This window comes from Terrapene carolina, unplaced genomic scaffold (genome assembly GCF_002925995.2).
Source record: "Terrapene carolina triunguis isolate 2854851 unplaced genomic scaffold, T_m_triunguis-2.0 Scaffold68, whole genome shotgun sequence".
Classification (NCBI taxonomy): domain Eukaryota; kingdom Metazoa; phylum Chordata; order Testudines; family Emydidae; genus Terrapene; species Terrapene triunguis.
Window position 1 is genome coordinate 77,606,806 of NW_020664419.1, and position 27,411 is coordinate 77,634,216.

General features: G+C 38.9%; 1 protein-coding gene across 1 annotated transcript in view; it reads left to right on the top strand.

Moving 5' to 3' along the window:
* CFAP54 (cilia and flagella associated protein 54) overlaps positions 1-27,411 on the top strand; it is a 199,539-nt gene that overhangs the window by 82,634 nt on the left and 89,494 nt on the right. Inside the window, exons 28-39 of the mRNA XM_026649001.1 lie at positions 3,577-3,666; positions 4,624-4,750; positions 5,374-5,485; positions 6,999-7,123; positions 9,158-9,388; positions 9,859-10,001; positions 12,267-12,448; positions 17,074-17,301; positions 18,275-18,498; positions 18,596-18,731; positions 21,987-22,095; positions 22,758-22,910. Coding sequence (XP_026504786.1) covers positions 3,577-3,666; positions 4,624-4,750; positions 5,374-5,485; positions 6,999-7,123; positions 9,158-9,388; positions 9,859-10,001; positions 12,267-12,448; positions 17,074-17,301; positions 18,275-18,498; positions 18,596-18,731; positions 21,987-22,095; positions 22,758-22,910 — 1,860 coding nt within the window. The remainder of the gene's footprint in view (positions 1-3,576; positions 3,667-4,623; positions 4,751-5,373; positions 5,486-6,998; positions 7,124-9,157; positions 9,389-9,858; positions 10,002-12,266; positions 12,449-17,073; positions 17,302-18,274; positions 18,499-18,595; positions 18,732-21,986; positions 22,096-22,757; positions 22,911-27,411) is intronic.

The window sequence follows — 27,411 nt, forward strand, 5'->3', positions numbered from 1 at the left end:
TGCCTTTTTCACTAGAAACCTGGAAACCATCTGCCTCAACACAAAGGACAATTCAGGCTCTCCCTCTCTTGAAGATTTTTCTCAAATTAAAATTTTAAGCAGCCACTATTGGACCCCAAAATGCTTATTCAAAGCTGATCTTGTCAAACACACCAAAGGGAAGTGGAGACAAGAGAGAGCCAGTTTTTCCTGTGCCACTTTCTAAAACTACATAGTATATTACTGAAGCAGTATATTTAAAGCACTTTCATCAGTGCTGGGTATTAACTCTCCATGTTCACTCAGATTGTATGTGTTTATTGTATTAGAAGAGTTAGTGCTCATAATCAACATCAAGAAATTGTTGCATCCTCTTTTCTAATGTCTAAAAGGATCTTTTCCAGATGATGAAAATAGATGCTGCTTCCTCCTCGGCTGGCTTAAAGAGCTAGCTACCATGGCACTGAGTGACAAACTAACAGGAACAACTAGAAAAGATACAATATCTGATCATGTATGAAAGACATACATGCCATAGTAATTATGGCATCTAGGTCTTATGCCAGTTCTTTCCCCACATTCCTATCTCTGTTTTATTTAATTTTTATCCTTTTTATTTCTAGGAAAGGGGTTGCCTTGTAGATCCCTTCTGGGTTTAGTTACATAATATATTCATGTAGACTACTGTCAAATATGCGTACTTCAATAAGACAGAAAGTAGTCTATAGGTATTGGCAAGATATGTCTGAAAAATTGCACTCAGTCTTGCTATATAGCTATCTGCTTGTATTTGTGTATGGAAAGTACAGGCAATGTTTTTGTTTTTTTTTAAAAAAAGCAAAAATATTCATTAATGCAATATGTAAAAAAAGAAAAGCCTGAAATATAACTTTGAATTATTGAATTGGGTATCTTAAATCAGCTAAGCATAAAATAAATAGATTTGAAAAGTATTTACCTGAATCATGCTATTATAACAGCAAATTGCATAGCATAATCCATTAACATAGATAATGTATATAGGAGAGGAAGGATGGTCCAGTGGTGGAGCACTGGCTGGGGAGTTGGGAGACCCATGTTCAGTTCTTTGCTCTGCCACAGACTTCCTGTGTGACCTTGGTCAAGTCACTTATTCTCTTTGTGCCTCAGTTCATTATTTATAAAGTGGGAATAATAGCACTGCTCTGCCTCACAAAAGTATTGTGAAGATAAGTACATTGAAGATTGTGAGGTGCTCAGAGATATTGCAGTGGTGGCTACATAAGTACCTAAAATAGGTATTGTTGCTCATTTGGCTTGAAATGTTAGCACCTGTTCCATTAGGAGGAAAAATTGATGATACAAGCCAGGTATATTCTTTGATGTATAATCCTGCTTTTCTGAACACAGTGGAAACAACAGTAGGGAGTTTCTTTTCTCAAAAATTCCTCACAGTGCATCTCCAAGAAGCTCTGTCTTTCTGCTTCCCTTCAGGGTTCTGCTCACAGCTGCTTCTCCAGCTTTCTGTGGACTTTCTGCTCGCGCGCACGCACACACACACACACACACACACACACACACACACTCTCTCTCTCTCAGCCCCTGTTTCTTTAATCCACGAAGTCCTCAGCCCATACTCTCAACCCTGATCAGATCTTGCCTGAGGTCTGGTGTTGCTCAACTTGGGTTGCTTTTGTCTAAAATGTTATTTTGATGAAGTGGGGGGACCCCATCCAGTGCAGGGTGAGTTCATCCCGTCCTTTGAGTTGCCCTCTGTCTCTGGACAGTGAGTCCTAGGGGTCAAACTCAATCGAGTTGCCCTGATCCGCAGGCTGTAAGGCCTCATGGCCGAAGTCTATATAATCACCCTTATCCGCAGGGCAATAGGGCCTCATGCTGATTCAGTGAAGTAGCCCTTCTTCGCAGGGCAGTGAGGCCTAAGAGCTAGAGTCCATAGAATTTCCCTGGTTCACAGGGCAGCAAGGCCTATTGGCCAGTGTCACTAGAACTACAGGGCAGTGAGGCCTTGTGGCCAGAGTTAATAGAGATACCCTGGGTTCGCAGGACAGTGAGGCCTAGCAACTAAAGTCAATAAAGATATCCTGGGTTTGCCTCCGCGTGGGGCTGTGTGGCCTCCTGGCCAATTGGGGTGTGTGGGCCCCCATCCGCCCTCTGTCAGTGGCAAGTGTGTCCACCGCTGCATCAGCAGGGATCCATCCGCAACACGCTGACCATCATTGAGACAATGGCTAGTTCCCCTGGGTTACTTCCTACCATGATATTTGTGGTGGTGGTGGTCTGTGCATCTTCAGGTCTCCGAGTTCCTCGGCTGATGCAACTCCCTGTAGCTCAGATCTCCCTGGGGTGTCCACAGGTAGCTGGGTGTCTGCTTGGGTCTCAGCACCTCTGGCTTCCGCGGTCCGAGTTGCCAGTTGTTCCTGGGCAGGAGCCAGCAAGGCGCATCCTTCCTCTCCAGCAGTCAGCCCGGACTGAGCTGCACTGCTCCTTCTTATACTGGTGCTACACTTAGAGCTTACCCAGGAGGGATGTGACCTCCGCCCACAGTGAGGCGTTAACCCTTCCCCGTCCAGTGCAGGGTGAGTTCACCCTGTCATAGTCATCTATAAAAGAGTGACAGTTGTTTGTCTTTATGAACTACCATGGGGTAACTCTCATATTCAAGAAATGTGACCGGTGTTGATCATTGAAAGACATTGCCTTCAAAATATTTAGTCTGTTTCATCTGTTTGTAGATAACTTCCCTCGCTTTTCCTGAAAAGGTTAAAAGAACAAGAATTCTAAAAGTAGCAATAGTAGTGAGAAATCTTTATAGCATACAGCAAACGTGGGCAAACTACGGCCCACGGGCCACATCCGGCCCACGGGAACAGTCCTGCCTGGCCCCTGAGCTCCCGGCCGGGGAGCCTAGTCCCCGACCCCTCCTCCGCTGTCCCCCCTCCCCTGCAGCCACGCCGCCGCGCAGGCCACACTCTGGCCCGCCACTCCCGCTGGGCAGCATGGGGAGCGCAGCGGGCTCTGGCCAGGTGTCGCGGCTGCCAGCTCCTGCTGCTGATAAGGGGGCGGAGGGTCCTGGGGGGCAGTCAGTGAGGAGTGGGCGGTTGGATGGGGTGGAGGTTCGGGGGGGGCGGTCAGGGGATGGGGAACAGGGAGCGTTGGGGGTGGGAGTCCTGGGGGAGGCTGTCAGGGGGCGAGGATGTGGATAGGGGTCAGGAGGGTAGTCAAGGGACAGGGAGCAGGGGGGTGGGATAGGGAGCGGGGGTCCCGGGAGGGGGCGGTCAGGGGACAAGGAGCGGGGAGGGGGGTTGGATGGGTCAGGGGTTCTGAGAGGGGCAGTCATGGGGCAGGAAGTGGGGGGGTGCAGATCGGGGGAGGAGGCCAGGCTCTTTGGGGAGGAACAGCCTTCCCTACCCGGCCCTCCATATACCGTTTTGCAACCCCAATGTGGCCCTCAGGCCAAAAAGTTTGCCCACCTCTGGCATACAGTATGGGCTAAAGGGGGGTGTTTTCTGGTCTTCAAGTGCAGTTCAAGAAAAAATCATACCATTCTTGTGTTATTAGTTGTCCTATGGATTTTATTTAACTTGGTCATCAATCTAGGTGCTGGACCAGAGATTACAGGACAAGAGGATCCTTTTTTTCTCTACCCTATAATTTCATGTTGGGCAACAAAGAATGCCTACAGGGAAGGTAGGAAAACTGGATTTTGCTTTTGTTGTCAATGTTTCTTTTCTTTAAAATCCAATACTGATAAAGTAATAGGTATAATTAAGAAGTTATTTTTATTCTTCATTGTTTGTAATAAGCACTTTACAATTTGAAAACATTTTTTCCATTTTTATCCTTTTATCATTTGAAAGCAATATAGTTATTAATATTTCTTATGGAGATGCATTTATATGTGCATGAAATATTTGTAACAAATTATGACTTTACTGAAAATGTGATGTTTTTTCACATTGGCTGATTAACTTGAAAATGGGCCTATTTTGAAAAAAGTGCAATGTTTTGTTAATTTTTCTATAAAAAGCAACGCCATTTCTGCAACAGGAAACTCCCTTTTAATGAAGAGGAGTTTAAAATTTGAAGTTCAAGTTTGCTCATGTTTTCAAAGCAAAATATGAGGTATATGAAATCTGGGCTGTGCCTCCTCTTATGCTTAAAGCAATAGAATCCAAAATATCAATGGAGACAAAACTGTAAAATGAACATAATTCACCATAATTTTAACACTGCCTAAACTGGGACAAAAGGTATTTTTAATTTCTTGGTGACAAAGATGAGAGGGGTGTGGCCAGATAGCACAGAGTGTAAACTAGAAATAATTAAAACAAATCTAGAATTGGCAAAATAAGACTTATATCCTGCAGCAAGAACTGTGTTTTACCTTTACTAACATGGTTTTCATTGCAGGATTGGAACCTAAATGATAGTAAAATGTTTTATGGATTATATCCTGTATACCATTGAACTATCTGATTTTAATATTAGCAATTGCTTGCCTTTGTCTATGTGGAACATAATATTAATATGCCTTGAGAAATCATCTAATAAAAAGTAGTAATATAAAGCAGAATTCAGAAAACAATTAGAATATTAATACAAGAAAGCACATGATAACTGCACATTATTTTATTTTTAACATAGTAATGAAATTCAGGAAGAAACCTCGTTTCCTTGAGTTCTTTGTTCAAGTTTTGCACAAAACACTGAATGAAGAGAAATTTCAACGAATACTGGAATGGACAGGCAGTGTGAAAGATTTCTTAAGAAGGTAACTTTAGATTACAGTAGTAACACAGAACCCAAAAAATAATTTTGGGTTCTGTCTTCAGAATTCCAGATACAACAAAGACTATAAAGTATAAGGGCTCCATCCAAGGTAATACTGCTTCCATGGCTACTGGCCTGCTAAAGTTCCATAGACCTCGAAAGCTATACAGCCTCAGAGACTACACCCTATTGTGAGGGGATATTTGTCCCTTGCTGCGTCTGTGTAAAGACCATTTCTGTCATGAATAGCTGCCCAAGCCTCTCTTTTACAGACTCTACTCAGCAATATGACCATTGGGTGTGTCTCAGTGACATCAGGAGGATAGAGTTTTCTCTGGATCACTAGTATTAGTGAGCTAAGCCTTTTTAGTTAATGCAACTGGAAGAACAAAAATAATGCTTGATGTAATTAAGCTATCTATAAACCTTTATATATACAGTAGAGTCTGCAAAGACTTATAAAGAATAATAGCATTTAAGAAACTAGGACAAGGCTCCTTTGAGATTCTGAACACCCACAATTCTCATTGAAGTCCATAGGAATTCCAGGTACCCTAGCTCTTCCCGCAGACAGGTCCTTAATTAATATATTACTAACATTTAATGTTGTTGCTTGTTTATTAGGAGGAATAACCACTTTCTTGGTACCAAGGGAACTTTGGCAAAGGAAGTTAGTGAGCTCAATGTATCCGAAGATGCAAAGCGGTACACAACAGCAGTAGTGGAGTTCCAAAAAGTGAGTTGTGTTTTTATTTAAAGCTAAATATCATTACCATATAGCAACAATATAAGCACAATAATACAAACAAAATTAAACATCAGGAATGGAAACAGGCATAATTCCTAGTCTTTGGGATGGAAATTCCAAACCTCAATATGCCCCGGTCTAAAAGTCCAGGAAAAGAGATGGGCATTGCAGTATTCCCTAAAGGCCAACAGATATAAGCTATTTCAGACAAGGAAGGGTAATGAATTACAAAATTCACAGAGAATACCTTCTCAGCAGCTCCCTTTGAAACTGAGGGGACTTTAGCATGAGTGCCTCCACTGATTACAACTGTGTTACCATTGCACGCGAAGAGAGGTGATGTCTCAAATAGACAGGTCTCAAGACATTTAGGGCTTTATGGATCAGTAACATCACTTTAGCCTCCACTCTCTTAGCTTTAGTTGTTGCAAGTCATCTGTAACCCATGGTGACATTTAATGATGGAGCTGGAGAAAAAGACTACTAAGGGCCACTTTATTGATAGTTGAGAACAAAAGAGAATTATACAGTTCTATCAAACTATCGATAGAATAGTCTATTGGTGGAACAGTGTTCTCCCTCAGAGCCTTCTGGACATGCTTGGGTTCTATTAGAGTCTGAGGGGAGATAACTGAAACAGGTTACTGGCACTGCTGAGAGAGATGTGCTCCTGCACAAAAATCAAGAGGTAATGATCAATCCATGAGATGTGTAAGATTGCCAGGGAATTACTTATATATATATATATATATATATAAAAACAAAATTAAAGTCTTTATCCTGCATTTTTTCAAGCAATTTGTGAAATATTTCTGTAGGGAGATTTTAAAGAAGTGTCCAAGTACTAATATGTATAAAAAAATTAAAACAAAAGTCTGTAATACCATTATCTTCTTGGAATTTGTAAAGGATAACAAAATTTCTCATTTGATAGCTTTCATACAACTCCTAAAATTCCTGCTTCTGTTGCATAATTAGTATCCTCTGGCATCTTTATTAGTGATTTATGTGATTGATTCTTTAGAAATTTCTTATCCCAGTACAGTTTCATTGAATCCAGCTAATAATAGTTCTCAGTGTAGTTCTGTTTTCATTCACTACAATTTATAATATATGGAAATAAAGCCAGAGATTTTGCAGTATCAGAATTTCTCTTAAAGTGACAGGAAAAGAACTGTGATGATTCAGAGTTGAAAAATATTGATAAGTGAAATAGAATTATTTTGGATCCTGACCAGTACCCCAATTTGAAACATCTGAGGTATCCTCTCTTTCTGCAAAAAGAGTTTTCTGGGATAACCTTCTGGAATGCATAATATTTCTTTCAATGGCATATTTTGACAAATTTCCATATTTTCTCTTATTTTTCCATTTACATTTATACAGAAGTGAACTACAACACATTTTGAATGCAAATAGTGATGTAGATGCAATTAATGTGCCTAAAGAGCTAGATATGAAATATTTAATTAGTTTGTGACATAGCAAATATTTTTCTAAGCCCCTACAGGCATCAACTTTGAAGAAACCAAGAAAAGAAGTAATGTCCCCCTTTAGAGGAAGAGAGAGTCTTAGACAATATTTCCTGAGACACCCAAGTCTGGGGAAATCTCCAGAAGCACAAAGGTAAATTGACAGAGTTAGAATTCACCATTTCTACTCACTACATAAAAGTAGAATTAACTTTATTGGAAATTTACTTTGTAATGATGTCTGTTTCATTTCTAAATTTATGCTAAAGGGAATGAACTCCAGGAGGGATTGAGTATAACAGCAGGTTCACAGATCACCCTCTTCTGTGCAACACTTTGGCATGGTATAACATGTGCTTCAAACCATGGTCACAAAATCTATCTCATGGCTAATCTAATTCAGGAGCCTTTCAACCGTGTCATAGTTTTCAGAGACCATCTAGTAAAAGCTCTCTAAGGCCCTGTCTTGATGGGCCAGAGGGTTCTATTTATCAATTGCGTTAGATCACTCGAGTTGGCTTACCAGAATTGAAAAGCCCCTTCATGGAGAGAAAATACTGGGCATTAAAGGGCCCATTAATCTAGAGGACAAAGGAATAACAAGAACCAAAGGCTGGAAGCTGAAGCCAGACAAATTCAAATTAGTAATAAAGTACAAATTTTTAACAGTGAGGGTGATTAACCTCTGGAACAATCTACCAAGGGAAGTGGTAGATTCTCCATCCCTTGAGGTCTTCAAATAAAAAATGGATGCCTTTCTCGGAGGAATTTTTTAGTCACATATGTTATTAGGCACCATACAGAGCTAACAGTGTGAAAGGTAATGGCCAGTGATATACAGGAGCTCAGACTAGATGATCTAATGGCCCTTTCTGGCTCTAAAACATATGAATTCATGAATCAGTAAGACAAATGTAAACCTCAGTACCTCTGACCAGGAGGTATCACTAGAGGACCACATAGCCTTCATGGTATCCTGTGTGTCCTTCCTCCGTGTCCCAATAAGATACTGACATCCATGGTTCCTCTATTTTGCTGTGGATGCTAAATGTTTCCAGTTCATATCAATGTCTTTTGGAATGTCAATCAGTTTCCAGAATATTTATCAAACTAGTGGTAATATTATCTTCAAACTAAGAAATGGGACATTCAAATACATTACTATTTGAACAGCCTACTGTAAAAAGCTCACTTGGAAAGGGAAACAACCTTCCATATTCTTCTAGTAATGAGATTTTTATATAAAAATACCTAAATAAATAAACAAACATGATCAGTTGGAGGAAGAGCTCTTTTAATCAATCCTAGTAGATCATTCACGTGGAAATTTAGAAGAAGATTTCCTACTCTAGGACCAATTGCAGAAGATTAGATTCTTGGTTCTTCTAGTGTTTCAAGCCCAACAAGTGTTGGGCTCTGAAGATCTTCAACTTCGGGTAATGGTGGTTGCCTGTGCAGATGCAATGTATTGGGTCAGTTGTGGATTTCAGATGCAAAATCAGTCAAGGAAATATGGGTTGAGAAAAATTTCATTCCAACATACATATTCTGTCGTTTTAAAAAAGTTTCTGCAAATATCAGTGCATGAATACTAAATAAAAAATTAGTTTCCTTTTTATTACTTCCCCAGCCCATTGATGAGAATATCTGCAGTGAATTTCAGCCTTGTATTTTGAAACTGCTGTAGAAACTCATGATCCAGTTGTGACTTTTTTTGGTGTGGTGGATTCAACAAGTGGCAATAGAAGGCTAAATATTGTTTTATCAGATATAAAGGCTATAGAGTACCTTCTAGTGTCACATTTCATATAGTACTTGCTGCAATGTCATATTTAAATGACAGAGTACAACACAGAGCCTAATTCTTCAGTCATTATTCAGAGAACACTCCCTTGGAAATCAGTAATAAAAGAGAGAGTATCAGGATTTGACCTGCATGTTGTAAATATCTCTAAAATTAAATATATTTGAAAAAGAAAAATACACCCTGTCCTGGTTCAGTAAAATCACAGCTGTAGATGTCCTTTTTATAGAAATGTATAATGTGCTTCTGAGCTAGTAGAAGTCTGTTGATGTATAATGGGATTATTCTGTTGTGTACTCTTTATCATTTTCCCTCCATCATTGCTTTGGAAGGCACAACATCTGTTCTGCTAATGTACAAAATCATTAACATGTTTTTGTTTAGGAAACAGCGAGATGAGATAGAAAAAGTAGCTTTTCACACGCTGGTAGTACTGCTGAATCCAATTGTTAGTAATTACTTAAAACGAAAAAGGTTCCATCAGGTATGTCTTGAGGAGATGCCCTGGAAGTCTCAGATGAACATTTATCTGGCAATTACTCACTTCAATTTGTTTAAAAAGAGGCTGGAAGAGCAATATAATATTGGAGTTTGCAGTTTACAACATTTGAACAGGTATGATGTACTGTAATACTTAAAACATTGAATGTATTATTAATGCTAATGCTTACATTTTTAATTAAAATCCCATTGGTCAATTTGGTCATATGACTAGCTCCCCTCATAAGGTTACATGAAAAAATTTATAACTCCTATGCACAAGAGTAAAGCAAATCTTACATCATACAACAGTGAACTTGTACTGTTTTGGGTGATTATTATAGTATTTTTGTTTTATTAAGTCAGGAAAGCACTATTCCTGAGTCTATTGAAGGTTTTGGAATTGTGCTATAGAGCATTCTTTTTGTCTTATTTTTTTCAGAATTTAAAACTTCTGACCATAATTCATTAAGACTTATAAAAGTAATTGAAGAATAATCAAAATTCAGTGATGGTGGAATGAATATTATGAATGTGTTTGGAAGTCGTCTTTAATACAATATCTAGATTTTTTAATTATTTTTTTATTTCTTTTCCCCCTCCAGTTATGATGTTCTGGACCCTGAAATATTCTCATTAAATAATTCTGGCATCATAGTCGTGAGAGGAGGAACAGATGACAACATAGGAACCCTGAGTCACTTGCTGATTAAAAGAACACAGTCAGGAAGTAGCAGAAAAATAACTGGTAACAGTTATGAATGTGTGAACAGACTAAATCTATTTAACCTAGCTTTCTCCATTACCTTATTTAACATTGTCAGAATTATGAACCACCTCTTACAGACAAAACGCTGTATGGAGATGGTGAGGTTAGATTAGGACTGGGAATCAGGAGACCCCTGATTCTACTCCCAGCTCCATCACTGGTTCATTTTGTGACCTTGGGCGAGTCATTTATACCTCCATTTGGGGAAGATTGGAAATGGTCCTCTGGCTTTCCTAGATCCCAAAAGTCTCCCCTGTGTTTTCCTTCCCCACACATACTACAAAAGGAGACTCGTCTTGATATTGGGTGTTTATAGCAGCTCTGGCTATAAAAGTATTATCTTTTTTTATAGCTTTCCTCAGGGGCCATTGTTGCTATGGAGAGTTTTTAGCAGTGTGGTGACCTTGACAGAAAGATGAGAGGGGAATACATAAGTACATAGCTATTGCCATACTGGCCAACACCAGATGTTTTTGGGAAGATGCAAGAAGCCCCATAGAGGCAGATGTAAGATAATATTCCCCTCAAGAAGGTCTCATCTTAAATCCTCATAGTTAAAGATTGGCTTAAGCCCTGAAGCAGGAGGTCTTATCTGCCTTCTGATATTCTTTTTGCTACTTTGAGTGTTATAACTCTGGATATCCTTGCTATACATTTACATGTTCTGTCCCTCTTTGAATCGCTAATTTTTTGGCTTTAATGGCATCCTGTTGACAGTGAGTTCCATAGTCTAATTATGTATTGTGTGAAGAAATGTTTCCTTTTATCATAGACCTGAAATCCAAAATGTGGCTTACATTTATTTTCTTTATTATGGGAGGGCTGAGTCCCACACTCCTGCACAAACTCCCTCTTAAATTCCTTTATGTATATTATTACTGTCACCCACTAGCTTTCTTTTCAGTGCTGCTTGAGTGGCTCTGTCTTTGAACTAGTGATGATTGTAAATTAAGTGATTCAAAGGTTTGGTTAGTTGAAGGTACATGTTAAAAGTTTCAGTATATAAAGGTTAGGAGGGCAGATATGTTTCAGATAAAGAGCCTCTCTTTTACAGTCCTCTGATAAGCTTCCAGTTTACTCCCTAGAAGTTAAACCACTTCTTCTTCCAAACAGTTCTAGCTTCCTTAACTTTGCAGATCCATTTCCAGGGTCTTTGGCTGAGGGCCGAGCACATGATCATTTCACTTGTCCCCTCAAGTAACATATACTGTCCATGTTAAGGAGTAGTAGTAACTAGATGCCAGCCCTTCCTGGGTTTCTCTGCAGCAGCTACCTTGAAACTAAGCAGTACTTTCAAGTCTTTCTTGTTATTTACAACTCAGAGCTCACTGTGAATTTATGAAACCCTAGAGCCATTTATATTTCTGTGTTCTAGAATTCTGGAAGTACATATTTTTTTCTAGAGCTCAAATACTAGAGAAGCTTCATTTCAACCTGAAAAAACCATTTGCAGTAAGACTTCTCTGTAACTCAAAGGCTACTAGATTTTGTAATTCCCTGTGAAGGAGACCTACCACTAAAGAGCTAATTGCAGTGGTGTTGTAGCCATGTAGGTCCCAGGATATTAGAATGACAAGGTGGGTGAGGTAATATCTTTTATTGGACCAACTTCTGTTGGTGAAAGAGGTAAGCTTTTGAGCTCTTCTTAAGGACTTGGAAAGGTACCTGAAAAAGAACAGGTCTAAAAAGATCTCTGTGTAAGCTGGTCTCTTTCAGAAACAGAAGTTGGTCCCATAAAAGATATTCCATCACTCACCTTGTCTCATTACAGAGCTAAGTAATTTTTACCCACAACAAGCATTGTCACAAAAAGAGAGTGTGATTCATTCCCCCCACCACTTTCCCTTCAAAGAGGGCTTTGCCACCAGTGGGATTTTGGGGAGCTTGCTGAATGGCCACTTCCCCTAAAAACTGCCTGGCTTCAGGGAGAAAAAATTCTTAATAGAAAAGAGGTTCTGGTTTGGTTTGGAGGATGGACAAAATATTAGGCACACTATTTTGGTTCAACCAATTTTCCCATCACTACTTTGACCTCCACTTCACTAAAAATATATTATGATATAAATATAACTTATTTATAAAAATAATGGTATATAAAATAATTATAAATTATGTTAGCTTTGACATTTCCTGACTTTTGAATATTTAAGTGCAGCTTTAACATCTTAAGTCTAGTGATGTGATTTTTCTTATGTTTTTTGAGAATGTTAACTTAGTTTTAACCAATTATCTTTTCATTTTAAGATCCTGATAAATCTTCGGAGCACAGCATTAAATTCAGTGAAGCAGATACTCCTCGATCTCAAATGACAAATGATACAGAGTTATCCATTACTCTTTCCGCCAGAGAGCATGAACGGCCTATGTCTAATACCATTCTGTTAGAGCATTTCACAAAAACCTTTCTGCATTTAAGAAGAGCAGTGGTAAAGTGCACTTTTGAATTAAGATATTTACTACTGATTTATATTATTTAGTTTTTTAAAAATACTACAGTACCTCAAAAAACTTTTAAATGGGAGAAAACGAGTGATTTTTCATCCTTAGGAAAATGTTCAAACACTGTATATCATATATATACACTTTTTCGTACTTGACATAACTACTTCATCTTTCACTTTTTTCATAATTTTTCCTTACCATATTTTCTAAATCCTTCCTTAAAGTATTGCCAGACTTATTTATTTAGATTGTTTATATCTTTTGTTAGAAGAGTTGAAGGCCATGGTGAATAAGTGATCAATCTTGATGTTTTAAAAACTATTTTAATTGTAGCTCTTTTGGGACCCCCTCTGTTCCTCCCAGCTCACCTAAATTCTCACTTAAAAAAAAAAAAGTGACATAGAGTGAAGTAATATACGGCTCTGAATATTATTAACATACAAAGCTTTTGGAAACATTTAAAAAAATGTTTTAAGAGCCTGTGTCGTTAGTAGAATATGTGTAGACCTAGCACTGTAAGTATGGGTACATTTCAAAATATAATACTTTTTCAAATTACTTCTTTCTTTACTTGCCAAGTCTTAATTTCATGAGGATTTATTTTTTCTACGGCAACATTTGATAATGTAATAAACATCTAAAACATCTATAACAATACTTAATAAAACCTTTTAATGTTCACCTGAAAAATATCAGCCTATGGTATTATCTATCTGTAAACACTGAAAGATAAAAATGCACTGATTAAATCTTCCTCCTGAAAATGGGGTTATATTCTGAAAGTGGCATTGTGGGCTTTCCATATTTATTGTGTCTCCATGATTACCATATCAAATTTACTCAATTTATAATTTTATTTCCTTTGTCAGCCCTGCAAATTGAACCAGTGATCAGAAAGTTCAAGGCATGTTCTTTCTGAATCAGACATTACAAAAAATAAAGACTGAAACATATTTGCAAGTGGAATTTAGTTAATAATTCTGTTGTGTGTGGCAAAAGAGAGTCCCAGCTCACTCTCATGGTGCTGTGTAGACTCTCCAAAACTAAGTGTAAAAACAAAACAAAACAGTAAAAAATTATTTTTGTAGCTCTGTAAAAAGTTCTTACTTGGAATGTATCAACTCTTGCAAGAGAAACACAAAACTAAAGTCCTGGCAGATAAAGAATTTCTGTTATTGGTTCAAATCTAGCCCAATTTGGACTCAGTCCTACTACAGCTGAAGTCAATGTAAGTTTTGTAATAAACATCACTGGGAGAAGGATCAAATCCTTTGACAGTGATGAAATCATTACCTTCTAGTTTCTGTTTGCCTATATGAAATGAGATGCTTGTCTACACAGGGATACTCATGAAAGTTAAGAGAAATTAACTAAAGCTATGAAGACAGTGCACATAAAAATAATTCTAGATGGATAAAAGCTACAGCAAAATAAAGCCACTTTATCTCTGAATGAGAGCATCCATATATAAGTTTGTGTTTTGAGTTATGCACATTACACAGCTTTAATTGGTTTGTCTTAATATTCCTAAGAGTCCCCATGTAGACAAGCCTTCTGGGTGGACAAATGTAAACATGACAAACTCCATTCCTAGAATCATAGAATATTAGGGTTGGAAGGGACCTCAGGAGGTCATCTAGTCCAACCCCCTACTCAAAGCAGGACCTAATCCCCAACTAAATCATCCCAGCCAGGGCTTTGTCAAGCCTGACCTTAAAAACTTCTAAGGAAGGAGATTCCACCACCTCCCTAGGTAACCCATTCCAGTGCTTCACCACCCTCCTAGTGAAAAAGTTTTCCCTAATATCCAACCTAAACCTCCCCCACTACAGCATGAGAACATTACTCCTTGTTCTGTCATCTGGTATCACTGAGAACAGTCTAGATCCATCTTCTTTGGAACCTCTTTTCAGGTAGTTGAAAGCAGCTATCAAATCCCCCCTCATTCTTCTCTTTTGCAGACTAAATAATCCCAGTTCCCTCAGCCTCTCCTCATAAATTATGTGCTCCAGCCCCCTAATCATTTTTGTTGCCCTCCACTGGACTCTTTCTAATTTTTCCACATCCTTCTTGTAGTGTGGGGCCCAAAACTGGACAGAGTACTCAGATGAGGCCTCACCAATGCCGAATAGAGGGGAATGATCATGTCCCTCGATCTGCTGGCAATGCTCCTACTTATACAGCCCAAAATGCCGTTAGCCTTCTTGGCAACAAGGGCACACTGTTGACTCATATCCAGCTTCTCATCCACTGTAACCCCTAGGTCCTTTTCTGCAGAACTGCTGCCTAGCCACGTGGTCCCTAGTCTGTAGCAGTGCATGGAATTCTTCCGTCCTAAGTGCAGGACACTGCACTTTTCCTTGTTGAACCTCAACAGATTTCTTTTGGCCCAATCCTCTAATTTGTCTAGGTTCCTCTGTATCCTATCCCTACCCTCCAGCGTATCTACCACTCCTCCCAGTTTAGTGTCATCTGCAAACTTGCTGAGGGTGCAATCTACGGCATCCTCCAGATCATTAATGAATATATTGAACAAAACTGCCCCCAGGACCTACCCTTGGGGCACTCCGCTTGATACCGGCTGCCAACTAGACATGGAACCATTGATGGCTACCCGTTCAGCCCGACGATCTAGCCAGCTTTCTATCCACCTTATAGTCCATTCATCCAGCCCATACTTGCCACCAAGAATACTGTGGGAGACTGTATCAAAAGCTTTGCTAAAGTCAAGGAATAACACGTCCACTGCTTTCCCCTCATCCACAGAGCCAGTTATCTCATCATAGAAGGCAATTAGGTTAGTCAGGCATGACTTGCCCTTGGTGAATCCATGCTGACTGTTCCTAATCACTTTCCTGTCCTCTGAGTGCTTCAAAATTGATTCCTTGAGGACCTGCTCCATGATTTTTCCAGGGACTGAGGTGAGGCTGACTGGCCTGTAGTTCCCTGGATCCTCCTCCTTCCCTTTTTTGAAGATGGGCACTACATTAGCCTTTTTCCAGTCATCCGGGACCTCGCCTGATTGCCATGAGTTTTCAAAGATAATGGCCAATGGCTCTGCAACTCCTTTAGCACCCTGAGATGCAGTGCATCTGGCCCCATGGACTTGTGCTCATCCAGCTTTTCTAAATAGTCCTGAACCACTTCTTTCTCCACAGAGGACTGGTCACCTCCTCCCCATATTGTGTTGCCCAGTGCAGTAGTCTGGGAGCTGACCTTGTTTGTGAAGACAGAGGTGAAAAAAGCATTTGGTACATTAACTTTTTCCACATCCTCTGAAACTAGGTTGCCTCCCCCATTCAGTAATGGGCCCACACTTTCCCTGACCACCTTCTTGTTGCTAACATACCTGTAGAAACCCTTCTTGTTACTCTTAACATCCCTTGCTAGCTGCAACTCCAAGTGTGATTTGGCCTTCCTGATTTCACTCCTGCTTGCCTGAGCAATATTTTTATACTCCTCCCTGGTCATTTGTCCAATTTTCCACCTTTTGTAAGTTTCTTTTTTGTGTTTAAGATCAGCAAGGATTTCACTGTTAAGCCAAGCTGGTCGCCTGCCATATTTACTATTCTTTCTACACATCGGGATGGTTTGTTCCTGCAACCTCAATAAGGATTCTTTAAAATACAGCCAGCTCTCCTGGCTGTATTTGCTGATTTCAGTGAGGTTGCAAGGGCAGAATTCATCCCACTGTATCTGACATTGCTAATAGGTTATAATTGTGTACTTTTGAATTTTATAATAGGAAGCATTTTTTCCATCACTCCTGCCAAGGGTCATGGTAGATTCTCCATCACTGGCAAAGTGACTTACTTCCCTTATGTATTATTATATTGTGAGGCTAAATGTATTGATTTTTTTTGCAAAGTAGGTTGAGAACCTGGAATGGAAGGTGCTATACAATTATAAATTGTATTGCTAATAAGACCTCAGCTGGAGTATTGTGTCCAGTTCTAGGTGCCACATTTCAGGAAGAATGTGGACAAGTTGGAGAAAGTCCAGAAGACAGCAACAAAAATGATTAAAGGTCTATAAAACATGACATATGAGGAAAGATTGAAAAAAATGGATTTGTTTAGTTTGGAGAAGAAGTCTGAAGTGGGATATAACAGTTTTCAAGTACTTAAAAGGTTGTTACAAGAAGGAGGGTGAAAAATTGTTCTCATTAACCTCTGAGGATAGGACAAGAAGCAATGGACTTACATTGCAGAAAGAGAGGTTTAGTTGGACATTAGGAAAAACTTCTTAACTGTCGGGGTAGTTAAGCGCTGGAACAAATTGCCTACGGACGTTGTGGAATCTCCATCATTGGAGGTTTTTAAAAACAACACCCGTCACGAGAATGGTCTAGTTATTACGTAGTCCTGCCTTGAATGGAGGGAACTGTACTAAATAACCTCTCTGTGTTAAATAACCCTTCCAGTCCTACACTTCTATGATTATCATTTTATTAATGTATTAAGTAAGTTCTTACTGAGGGTGAGTAATTTAAGGAAATCTTCATAATTTTAAAGGATTATTTCTATCTAAGTTTTGAGATAGAGGAATGAATCTTTGTTCAAAACTATACTTTGAAAATATAACAACATTTTGAAAAAATTATATATAGGTTCTCGCTCATCGTGGTGGCCACTGGACATTGCTTCAAAATACCTGTCGAGAGCTTTGGAACTATAGTCAAGAAGCGCTGTCAGTTGCCAAGCATTCACATTCTCTTCAAGGATTATTTCCTATTACCAGAAATTTTCTTATCAGCACCATCTGGTTGCCATTCTATTTGGCATCAGATGCGATCCTTGATATGATAATTGAACTACAAACTAGTAATTCCCTTAAGGTAAACATGTATTTTTATTCATATATTATATCTATTTTAGTTAGTTCTTTGAATGGTATGGAAAAATGGAGAAACGAATCAGGAGAAATTATTTTTTTGCACTGATCATTGATTTTGGTAACTTCAAACTACTGCCCATAATACAGCCTGTACAGAACAACAGTATTTCTTAACTTGTAGAATTATAACTTGCCTTCTAAAAACTTGCTTTACAAGAGACAATAAAAACTGAAGCCATCCATTCTCATTACTGTCTGCCTCAATTTTACATTTACCTTTTCCTTTTATCTTTCAGTTTCTATGTTGCCCATGAGAGCTGGGCAGGAAATGGTTTTCCTCTTCCATGAGAATTTTCAAGATTTTGAAAAATTTCCCATCTCAAATCAGGATGCAAAGTCGAAATCTTGAAAATTTTGCAAACCAAAAATCTGAAATTTGTTTTGGATTGGATCAATCTAAAAGTTCTGTTTAGAAAATTTTGAAATACTTTCTTTTGATTCCAACCTTTTAAATTTATTTTTACTATAAATTAACTTAAATATTGACATAAAAATTGGAATGAAATTTGAAAATGAAAATTTAAAATGAAAACCAAAAAATGTAACTTTTTGACAATTTTGAAACTTTTTCATCAAAAATGTTCAAAATGGGAAACTGATTGTTAACAGTTTCGGTTTCAACAAATTCACATTTTCTGACCAAAAAAAATGTTTTTCAAAAACTTCCCAACTAGCTCTAGTTCCTGTTACAAAGTATGTGGAGTGCCTTCCAAACCATTGATTAAAACAAAACCGAGCCCAATGACCCCCAAAGGGGGAGGGGGAGAGTCTATATGGCGAACAAAAGGAAATGGGCAAAAAGAAAAGCAATCTAGAAAGAATTACATTAAAACTATGTAATTGTTCATTGCAATACAATTAATTGCATTAACTTTTGAAACTGTTCATTATAATGTATTATGTTCTACTCATAGATTTTTGATCCCAAAGGAGATTTCTGTGTTCCAAGTTGTGTAGGAGGAATTGCTGATGAGGACGGGGGTTCTAATCTTACTTTTTGCTGCCCTCTTGATGATATCAATGTGGTTGACTTGAGATGGATATGTGGTCTGGTACTTAGAACTATAGAGCTCTTATACCAAATGAAGAAATGGGAAGCACTGGTACATATAGCCTTGCATTTTAACACAGTTACACAGTAAGTAACACTTAAGGGCGTATGGAGAGGAAAAAGCTAGATTATTCATTTAAAACATAAGTAATTTTGATTTGTAATATTACTTGGCCTTTTCCAGTGAGAGATATGCAGAACAAGTGACTCCACTGCTGGTATATGCACAGAGACAACTTCTGGAGAGAATACAGCAATTCAGAGGCCCAGATAGTCCTCAGCCTCATTTCATAAAATATCAGGGTGATAATGCAAACAAGGTGAACTATTTATTTAATTATTTAGATACTGAATCTCACTGTGAACTAAATCCTGAAAAATGTTTTAATTTATTGTGTTTTTAACAGATTAATAAGATTTCTCATAATGTTGTCAAACAGGAATCTTTAAGATTAAATTAATGAACAATACAGATAAAAGTTTATGCAACTACACCATATTATGCGTATGTGACAGGGTACTCTGCCTCTTAATAGCAGTACTGCTTAATGATTGGTCCACCCTGCCATCTGGTGTGACCCTTTAAGACTCTGAAAGGTCTGATTATAGATACCAGGACCTGGAAAATATTGGGAGAGAGGAAGCCGTCCCGGGAGTCAGACGTGTAGAGGAGGAAATCCCATTGCTGTTTCTTTAAGGGGCTGAGGCCAGGAGCCTTACAGAGAGGGCAGAGCAAGGCTTCCCTCTCTCCCAACCAAATGGGCATGAGCTGGCAGAAGGGGACCAGCATAAATGCAGCCTCCTCCCCCATAGCAGGTCAGATAATAGGAGGCATCAGCCAGGAAAGACTGGCCTGCTGAGATCCCTGAAGCTTGAGGGCTAATAAAGGAAAAGAGGCCAGCTGAAGAAGAAGCTGGCAAAGGCTGTACAGCTGGTCAACCTACAACTCCTCTCCAAAGAGGAGGGCTCCTGCTTAAGAAGGACCGGAGAATCTAATTAATATACCCCAGCTCCAGGGGGGAGAGCTAGGAGACTCCTTTTAAGGAGGGTCTGAAAAGGAGTAATTCAGAGAAGAACTGGGAAGGGTTCCTTAAACAGAGACGTTTCTCAGAGCAGGGTAGAAGAGAGAAACCAGAGAGCACTAGTTGGACAGAGCCAGACAGGATGAATGCCCTGTGTATAGCTGAGTAAGGTCCTACTTATGTTGAAGACTATTGTTAATCAATGAGACTCCTGGAAAGGGAAGTGTTATTTGATAAAGATGTCTGTCTGGACTTGTTTATAACTTGGGGGAAGGAAAACAGATGCAGGGCCCATGTGGTGTGCGAGGCCTCACTGAAAGGGGGCACACTGGGTACCTCCATGCCATCACATGGTCAGAATCTAAACTTGAGGCCTAAAATGCTTGACAGTATCCCTTTTAACTGAGAATATATATCTGGGTGCCATATGCACTTCTTGATTAATTAAACTGTGCCCCTGGAGGTACTGCTTTGTTGCTATGTACTTGAGTACTTAACCCATAAAAAGGTCAGAATTACTCATATTGAGTAAGCCTGAATACTTAAAAAGCCAATGAAGAAGAACATGAGAAACCTGCACCAGGAATTCATACATTCAGAGTTTTCTACCACTCAAAGCCATGATTCTGTATATTTGGCAAACTTAAAGACAGCCAGCAAATTCCGTTGTAAGACCCCAATGGCAGCAAAACATTTTTTTTAAAGTTAAGATTTTTTTAAATAAGATTGATGTACTTAAAATCAAGTGTACAGTAATCTGTGCGATATGTTACAATAAGGTAGTATAAAAATAATTACATTTTTGAAAGCAATGTCTCAAATGGCATAATAAAAACTAATTTTATATAATCATATTTAATATATTAGTTCAAAGACACCTAACATAAGAACGGCCATACTGGGTCAGACCAAAGGTCCATCCATCCCAGTATCCTGTCTACTGACAGTGGCCAATGCCAGGTGCTCCAGAGGGAGTGAATCTAACAGGTAATGATCAAGTGATCTCTCTCCTGCCATCCATCTCCACCCTCTGACAAACAGAGGCTAGGACACCATTCCTTACCCATCCTGGCTAACAGCCATTAATGGACTTAACCTCCATGAATTTATCTAGTTCTCTTTTAAACCCTGTTATAGTCCTAGCCTTCACAACCTCCTCAGGCAAGGAGTTCCATGGGTTGACTGTGTGCTATGTGAAGAAGAACTTCCTTTTATTTGTTTTAATCCTGATGCCCATTAATTTCATTTGGTTGCCCCTAGTTCTTATATTATGGGAACAAGTAAAATAACTTTTCCTTATTCACTTTCTCCACACAACTCATGATTTTATATACCTCTATCATATCCCCCCTTAGTCTCCTCTTTTCCAAGATGAAAAGTCCTAGCCTCTTCAATCTCTCCTCATATGGGACCCGTTCCAAACCCCTAATCATTTTAGTTGCCCTTCTCTGAATCTTTTCTAATGCCAGTATATCTTTTTTGAGAGGAGGAGACCACATCTGTACCCAGTATTCAAGATGTGGGTGTACCATCGATTTATATAAGGGCAATACGATATTCTCCATCTTATTCTCTATCCCTTTTTGAATGATTCCTAACATCCTGTTTGCTTTTTTGACTGCCACTGCACACTGCGTGGACGTCTTCCGAGAACTATCCACGATGACTCCAAGATCTCTTTCCTGATTAGTTGTAGCTAAATTAGCCCCCATCATATTGTATGTATAGTTGGGGTTATTTTTTCCAATGTGCATTACTGTACATTTATCCACATTAAATTTCATATGCCCTTTTGTTGCCCAATCACTTAGTTTTGTGAGATCTTTTTGAAGTTCTTCACAGTCTGCTTTGGTCTTAACTATCTTGAGCAGTTTAGTATCATCTGCAAACTTTGCCACCTCACTGTTTATCCCATTCTCCAGATCATTTACCCTCAGACAGTTTTGAGAGGCAGGATGCTATGCTCTGTACAGACATATATTGGTCCAGATCCTCATCTGGTGTGAATTGCCATAGTTTCATTGAAGTTAATGTAACTCTGCAGTTTATACCAGTTCTGGATATATAGCCCACTAAAAAATAATGGACTTTTTAATTGTCTAAAGGAGCATACCATGATTCTTACTCATTTGTCCTAATAATATGATAAGCTTAATATTTTATGAGAAACATGACAGATTGAAAGCTCTGATATGTAATAGTGTATTGCATGTCATTGTATGGTTCTTAATTCTGGCAAGCAAGAAATGAGGTATAGTTTTAAGTACGTAGATGTCTTGGCCCTAAATTTCCAAACTTGAATGCCTGAAGTTAGGCATGTGATTTTACATCTATATTATTAAATAAGAGACCTGATTTACAGAGGTGCAGAACATCTGAAGCTCTTGTTGATTTATACAGCAATTGCAGGTGCTTAGTATTTTTGAAAATCAGACCTCTTTTATTTAGCCATCTAAATATGGATTTAGGTGCCTAACTTGGGGAACCCACATTATAAAATATTGGCCGTTTTAAGTATAAACGAGTGACTAAGTGGAAAACCTTCTTTTTTAGATAAATTGCAGAAACTTCATTGGAAAACAGTTGCGTATTGCCAGCACATTTAATGAAGTGAAAGTTTCTGGACACCATTTTGTTCCTGAGATGCCAGATACTTATACAGGTCAGAACACATTCCGACATAATCCAGTCCTTTCTTTATCCAAAAAATTTTGTTTTGCATTAATTTTTGCCCTACCTCAGAATATTTCTTTCATACAGATTTAGAAACTGTTGAATTTTGTTTTTACAAATGTATGAGTGCTTCAGAAATATTGTTTTGAAAGGGACTAGATAGCTCAGGTGTGTTGTAATGATAAGAAGAGCTTTTCAAATCTATTCAAATTGGATAATAGTGAAAAGTTTAAAGCCTTGACAGGTCCTTCAGTAGGAAAATTGAAGACATGGTTCTAAATATCACATATGTGTCAAGGTTTCATGTACAAGAGAGGGTGTGGGGGTTGAATTAAGGACATTGGGTAAAATCACTGAACAATAGATGACATTGAGAGTACAATAAAGACAGTATCCTTGCTCTCACTTCTGGTGCCCAGTGCTCCATCTATTACTTATAACAATAAAACATATCTGAAAAGTTTAAAAGTAGTGTTATTGACTGTCTGTTAATGCTTTAGATTAATGTTCATAAACCAATTGGAAATCTAATCAGCCCAGTGTATTAAATTTATTTTGTCTAATAGTTGAGAAATTGTTCAACTATACCTATGCTCTTATATTTTCACTGTAAAATATAAAAAAATGTTCCTAATTACAACTTCCTTTTAGATGGCAGTCAAGCACAAGCCCTAGTTTGTGTCCCTCTTGATGTGACAGACACACTGAAATGTTTCAGAGAAACCCTAGAAAAATCTAAATATCACAGCAGAGCACTTAGACACAGCAGAAAGTTGCTTTCACTATTTCTTGCTCACACACAAGGTAAGATGTTTGTTATGGTGTCCCTTAATTATCAAATGTGTGTGGTTCCAAACCACCCCTATAACAAGTGACTGCACCTGGTACATATTTTTAGTAGCAAATATTGGAAAATCAGTTTTTAAAATCCAGCGATAATTGTTGAGAGTAAGATAATAGTCACTTTTATTTAAAGAAAAATTCTGAATTCTTGTAAGGCCAAAATGTAGCCAAGCATTTTTCTCTTTAAGAACATAAGAACGGCCATAGTCTTAAAAAAAAAGAAAAAAAGAAAGTATTTTTTCACACAATGCAGAGTCAACCTGTGGAACTCTTTGACAGAGGATGTTGTGAAGGCCAGGACTATAACAGGGTTCAATAAAGAACTAGATAAATTCATGGAGGATAGGGCCTATTAGCCAGGATGAGCAGGGATGGTGTCCCTAGCCTCTGTTTGCCAGAAGCTGTGAATGGGCGACAGGGAATGGATCACTTGTTGATTACCTGTTCTGTTCATTCCCTCTGGGGCACCTGGCATTGGCCGCTGTTGGAAGACAGGATACTGGGCTAGATGTAGGGTGACCAGATAGCAACTGTGAAAAAACGAGACGGGGGTGGGGGGGTAATAGGCGCCTATATAAGAAAAAGTCCCAAAAAATGGAACTGTCCCTTTAAAAACAGAACATCTGGTCACCCTAGCTAGATGGAACTTTGGTCTGACCCAGTATGGCCGTTCTTATATTCTTCATTACAGCTTCATTCATTTATTACAGCTTTCATTATCCATTTAATTCTTGTTGCCCTTTTTTGGCCTGAGTTGTTAGCCAGTATTTGGGCCTCTTGATGAGTTATTTTCATTAGGAGGAGAAGTTGAAGATACAATTAGGAATTTCTCTAATGCAGTCCTGGTTTTTTTTACAAGGATTGTATATAGAGTTCTGTTTCCCTGAACATAATAGAAACAAAGAACAGCAGGCAGTTTCCTTTCTCAGAAATCCAAGTCTGCCTTTCCAGTGAGTACTGTGCCTCAGAAAAGCTTCTGTCTCTAGGTTTCCTTGCAGTGCCACATGCATGACTGCTTCTCATGTTTCTGCAGGCTTTCTTCTGAATTCACACTCAGACATACAGCTGTAACCAATATCTTAGCCTTTGCATTTGCAAATACTTTCAGTTAACCCCCTTTTATTCCCCCTGTGTTAGTTCTTGTTCAGGCCTTGTCCTGCACCCAAGTGCCTTGAGATACGGCTTCCTATTACTGCGATTGCTACATAAAGGAACATTTGATTGCTCCTTCTGCTTAGCCTGAAAGAAGAGCACTTAGAACAGTGAGGTCTTTGATTATCTATAGGTCAAAGACCCTCATGATGGCAGCCGTTAACATCTTCCAGCATCACAACATTTATTTTTCAAGACACAACGAATCACAACTTTTTAAAAAATAAATGCAGGAAGATCGGCATTTATGAACATATCTACAATATGGTCAAATGTAGTCTCCTGAGTTTAAAACTGCCTATATTGCATTGCGGTATGCAGTGTTGTTGCAGCTTTGTTAGTCCCAGGATATTAGAGAGACAAGTGGGTGAGTTAATATCTTTTGTTGAACCAACTTCTCTTGGTGAGAGAGGCAAGCTTTCGAGCTTCAGGAGCTGAAGAAGAGCTCTGAATAAACTTGAAAGTTTGTCTCTCTGACCAACAGAAATTGATTCAATAAAACATATTATCTCACTGTCACATTCCAGTGTGTAGTCCAAACCAGTGAGGGATTGTGTCACCACCTGCCCTGCACTCTTGGGTGCCTCACAGTGCTTTGCTGTTGTAGTTCCCAACCTGTGCCACTCACAAACAACCTGCCAGCGTGCAGTTCACACCTTGAGTGTCTGTGTATAGCTGTAGTTATGGTCCAGCAGCTCTGACCCCAGCAGCCTGTCAGCAACACTCCAGTCACACTCTGGCTTCCACCTGTTGTGGTTACTACCTGCAGGGTGACTCCGACACATCCCAGTCACAATTTCCCCCCAAAACATGTGTTCTGCGCCCTTCAACCCTCTACTGGACAGTTCAGTTATTAGAGGTCTGTTGCCCCTGTAAAGGATCAATCAATATTCAACAATCTGCTACTTTAACTGGATTTACCAGACAGTTCAGTTTAAACACAGCACTGGATTGGTTTAGATTAAAAAACAGTTTATTAACAAAAGAAGATAGGATTTTAAGTGAACTCAAATATCAGGTTTTAAAGTCAAATGGTTACAAGAACAATAAAGATAAAATGCTTTCTAGTAGCTAAAACTTAACAAGCTAGACTTGGTTCAAGGTAAAATCCTTACCACATGTTCACAGCAACAGGGCTAACCACATTCTCAAGTCAGAACCCTTCCCAAAGTTCAAAGGCTGGGTCCTTTGTTTTAGGTGAAAGAGAGAGAGGTAGCTTGGGCTTTTCTGACCCTTTCCTTTATAGTCCAATTAACCTTTAAAGTGAGTTCTTCTGAGGGTTACCCTTCAAAGCAAAGTTTATTCAAAGAGTAAAGAAGGCGACATAGAAGGAGGCTCCATGCTCTTTGCTTTGTCTTCTGCTATCTCCTCTCCTTGATGTCTCAAGGACCCTGTTTACTTATGTGAGATAAACTTTTTTTTGTTCAGAATACTTCTGTCTGGGCAGGGCTGTGTGGTTTCAAACATATGCTAAGAACACATACAGGGAGATTTCATAACTTTACATATAATTTTGCTACATACATTTCACCATGATATTATTGACCAGGGAGTTATTAGGATTCAAATGATACCTCACAAGACATATTTTGTACAAAGATTATTACAGTAGTGTGTAGGGTGTGAATACAGGGATGCTTTAGGTCACACTCACCTACCTTGTCTCATCTTGCACTGCGGTGATGCCAGTTAATGATGTGTATATAAGGTACCTATTGTGCCTTGGTGAAGGGCACATTCCTGAGAAATGTACAATTTTCAGGTCCTTTCCTAAGAGAATGCAAAAGGCAAAAGAGGCTTGCCAAAAACACTTTTTAATGGAGAGGCTTATGCACTCCTCTTCAGATCCTGGAGTGGCTGAGACTGATAAAGCATGAGCAAACCTCTTCAAGAAGTGTTCCAGTGAGCTCAGGATCAGCTTACAGCTCTGGGACTTACATCTCAAAGAAACCATCCTTCTGAGACCAAAAAAAACCCATCTGTGATCAGCAGGAGGAAGGAGTATTACCTCATTGTCACATTCTGGGGTGCAGTCCAGATTGGTGAGGGGCTTTGTCATCCCTTCCCAGCAGCCTTGGGTGCCTTTCAATACCTTGCTGAAGTGGGCCATTCACAAACAGCCTGATGGCATGCAAGCCACAACCTGAGTGTCTGTGTGTAACTGCAGCCTGCTAGCCACACGTGGGTTACACTCTTGGTATACTTGGTTATACTGCCTTGGTTATACTGCAGGATGACCCAAACACACCCTCAGTCTTAGATTTCACCCCAGAAATGAATGTCTTGTGCTGCCCAGCCCTCTCCTGGACAATACAAGTTATATTAAGTCTGTTATTTTTTTAAAATAATAATATGCACACAACTTGTCAGCCCAAATGGAATTTCCCAGACACTTCAATTTAAACACACTGGAATAGATAAAACAATAAAATAAGTTTATTAACTGCAAAGAGAGAGATTTTAAGGGAGTACAAGAAATGAGGCATAAAAATCAAATGGTTACAAGAAAAATAGATAAGACATTTACTATTACCTAACTTAACAAACTATATTAGATGCAAGCAAAGTTTCTCACCACATGCTTTCTGCAGTCTTACTGACCAAACTCTACAGGTCAGGACCCTTTCTCCCGGAGTCCAACAAATACCTCCTTTGTTGCTTCAGATGCAGTGAATGTGATGGGCAGGGTGCCTGAGGCTAGTTGTCCCCCCTTTTTATAGTTTCAGTTCCCCTCTTGAAAAACATTTCCAGCTGGTCACCAGGAGACAAAAAATCTATGTGGAAGAAGGCTCAGTGCTGTGTTTTTCTCACCTGTTTGAGCATCCTTTGTTTCTCTCCCTGGTTGATGACTCTGGTTACTGCTTAAATGCAAATTAAACAGTGCACACATTCCTTTGTTTAGGAACCTTTGCCAACCTCAGTTTGGGCAAGGCTGTGGGGTTTGGAACATACATTAATAACATCATACAGGGAAATCTTACAATGTTGCCACACACATTTTATCAGACAGTACTGACCAGCAAATTATGAGTTTTCAAATGATACCTTGCAAGCCATACTTTGTACAAAGATTATTACAATAGTGTGTACAGTATGAATACTGGGATGTATTCTGTCACAGAGATCTTCTTGGCTACTGTCATCTAGCATACCTAAAGAAGTGCAAACAACAATAGAAGATCTGCTGTTTGATGGATACAATTGGTTTAATGCTAAAACTAATTAGTAGAACTGGTCAAAAAAAAATTGACCAAACATTTTTACAATGGAAACCAAAACCTTTTGCAGAAATGTATCTGTTTTTATGAAA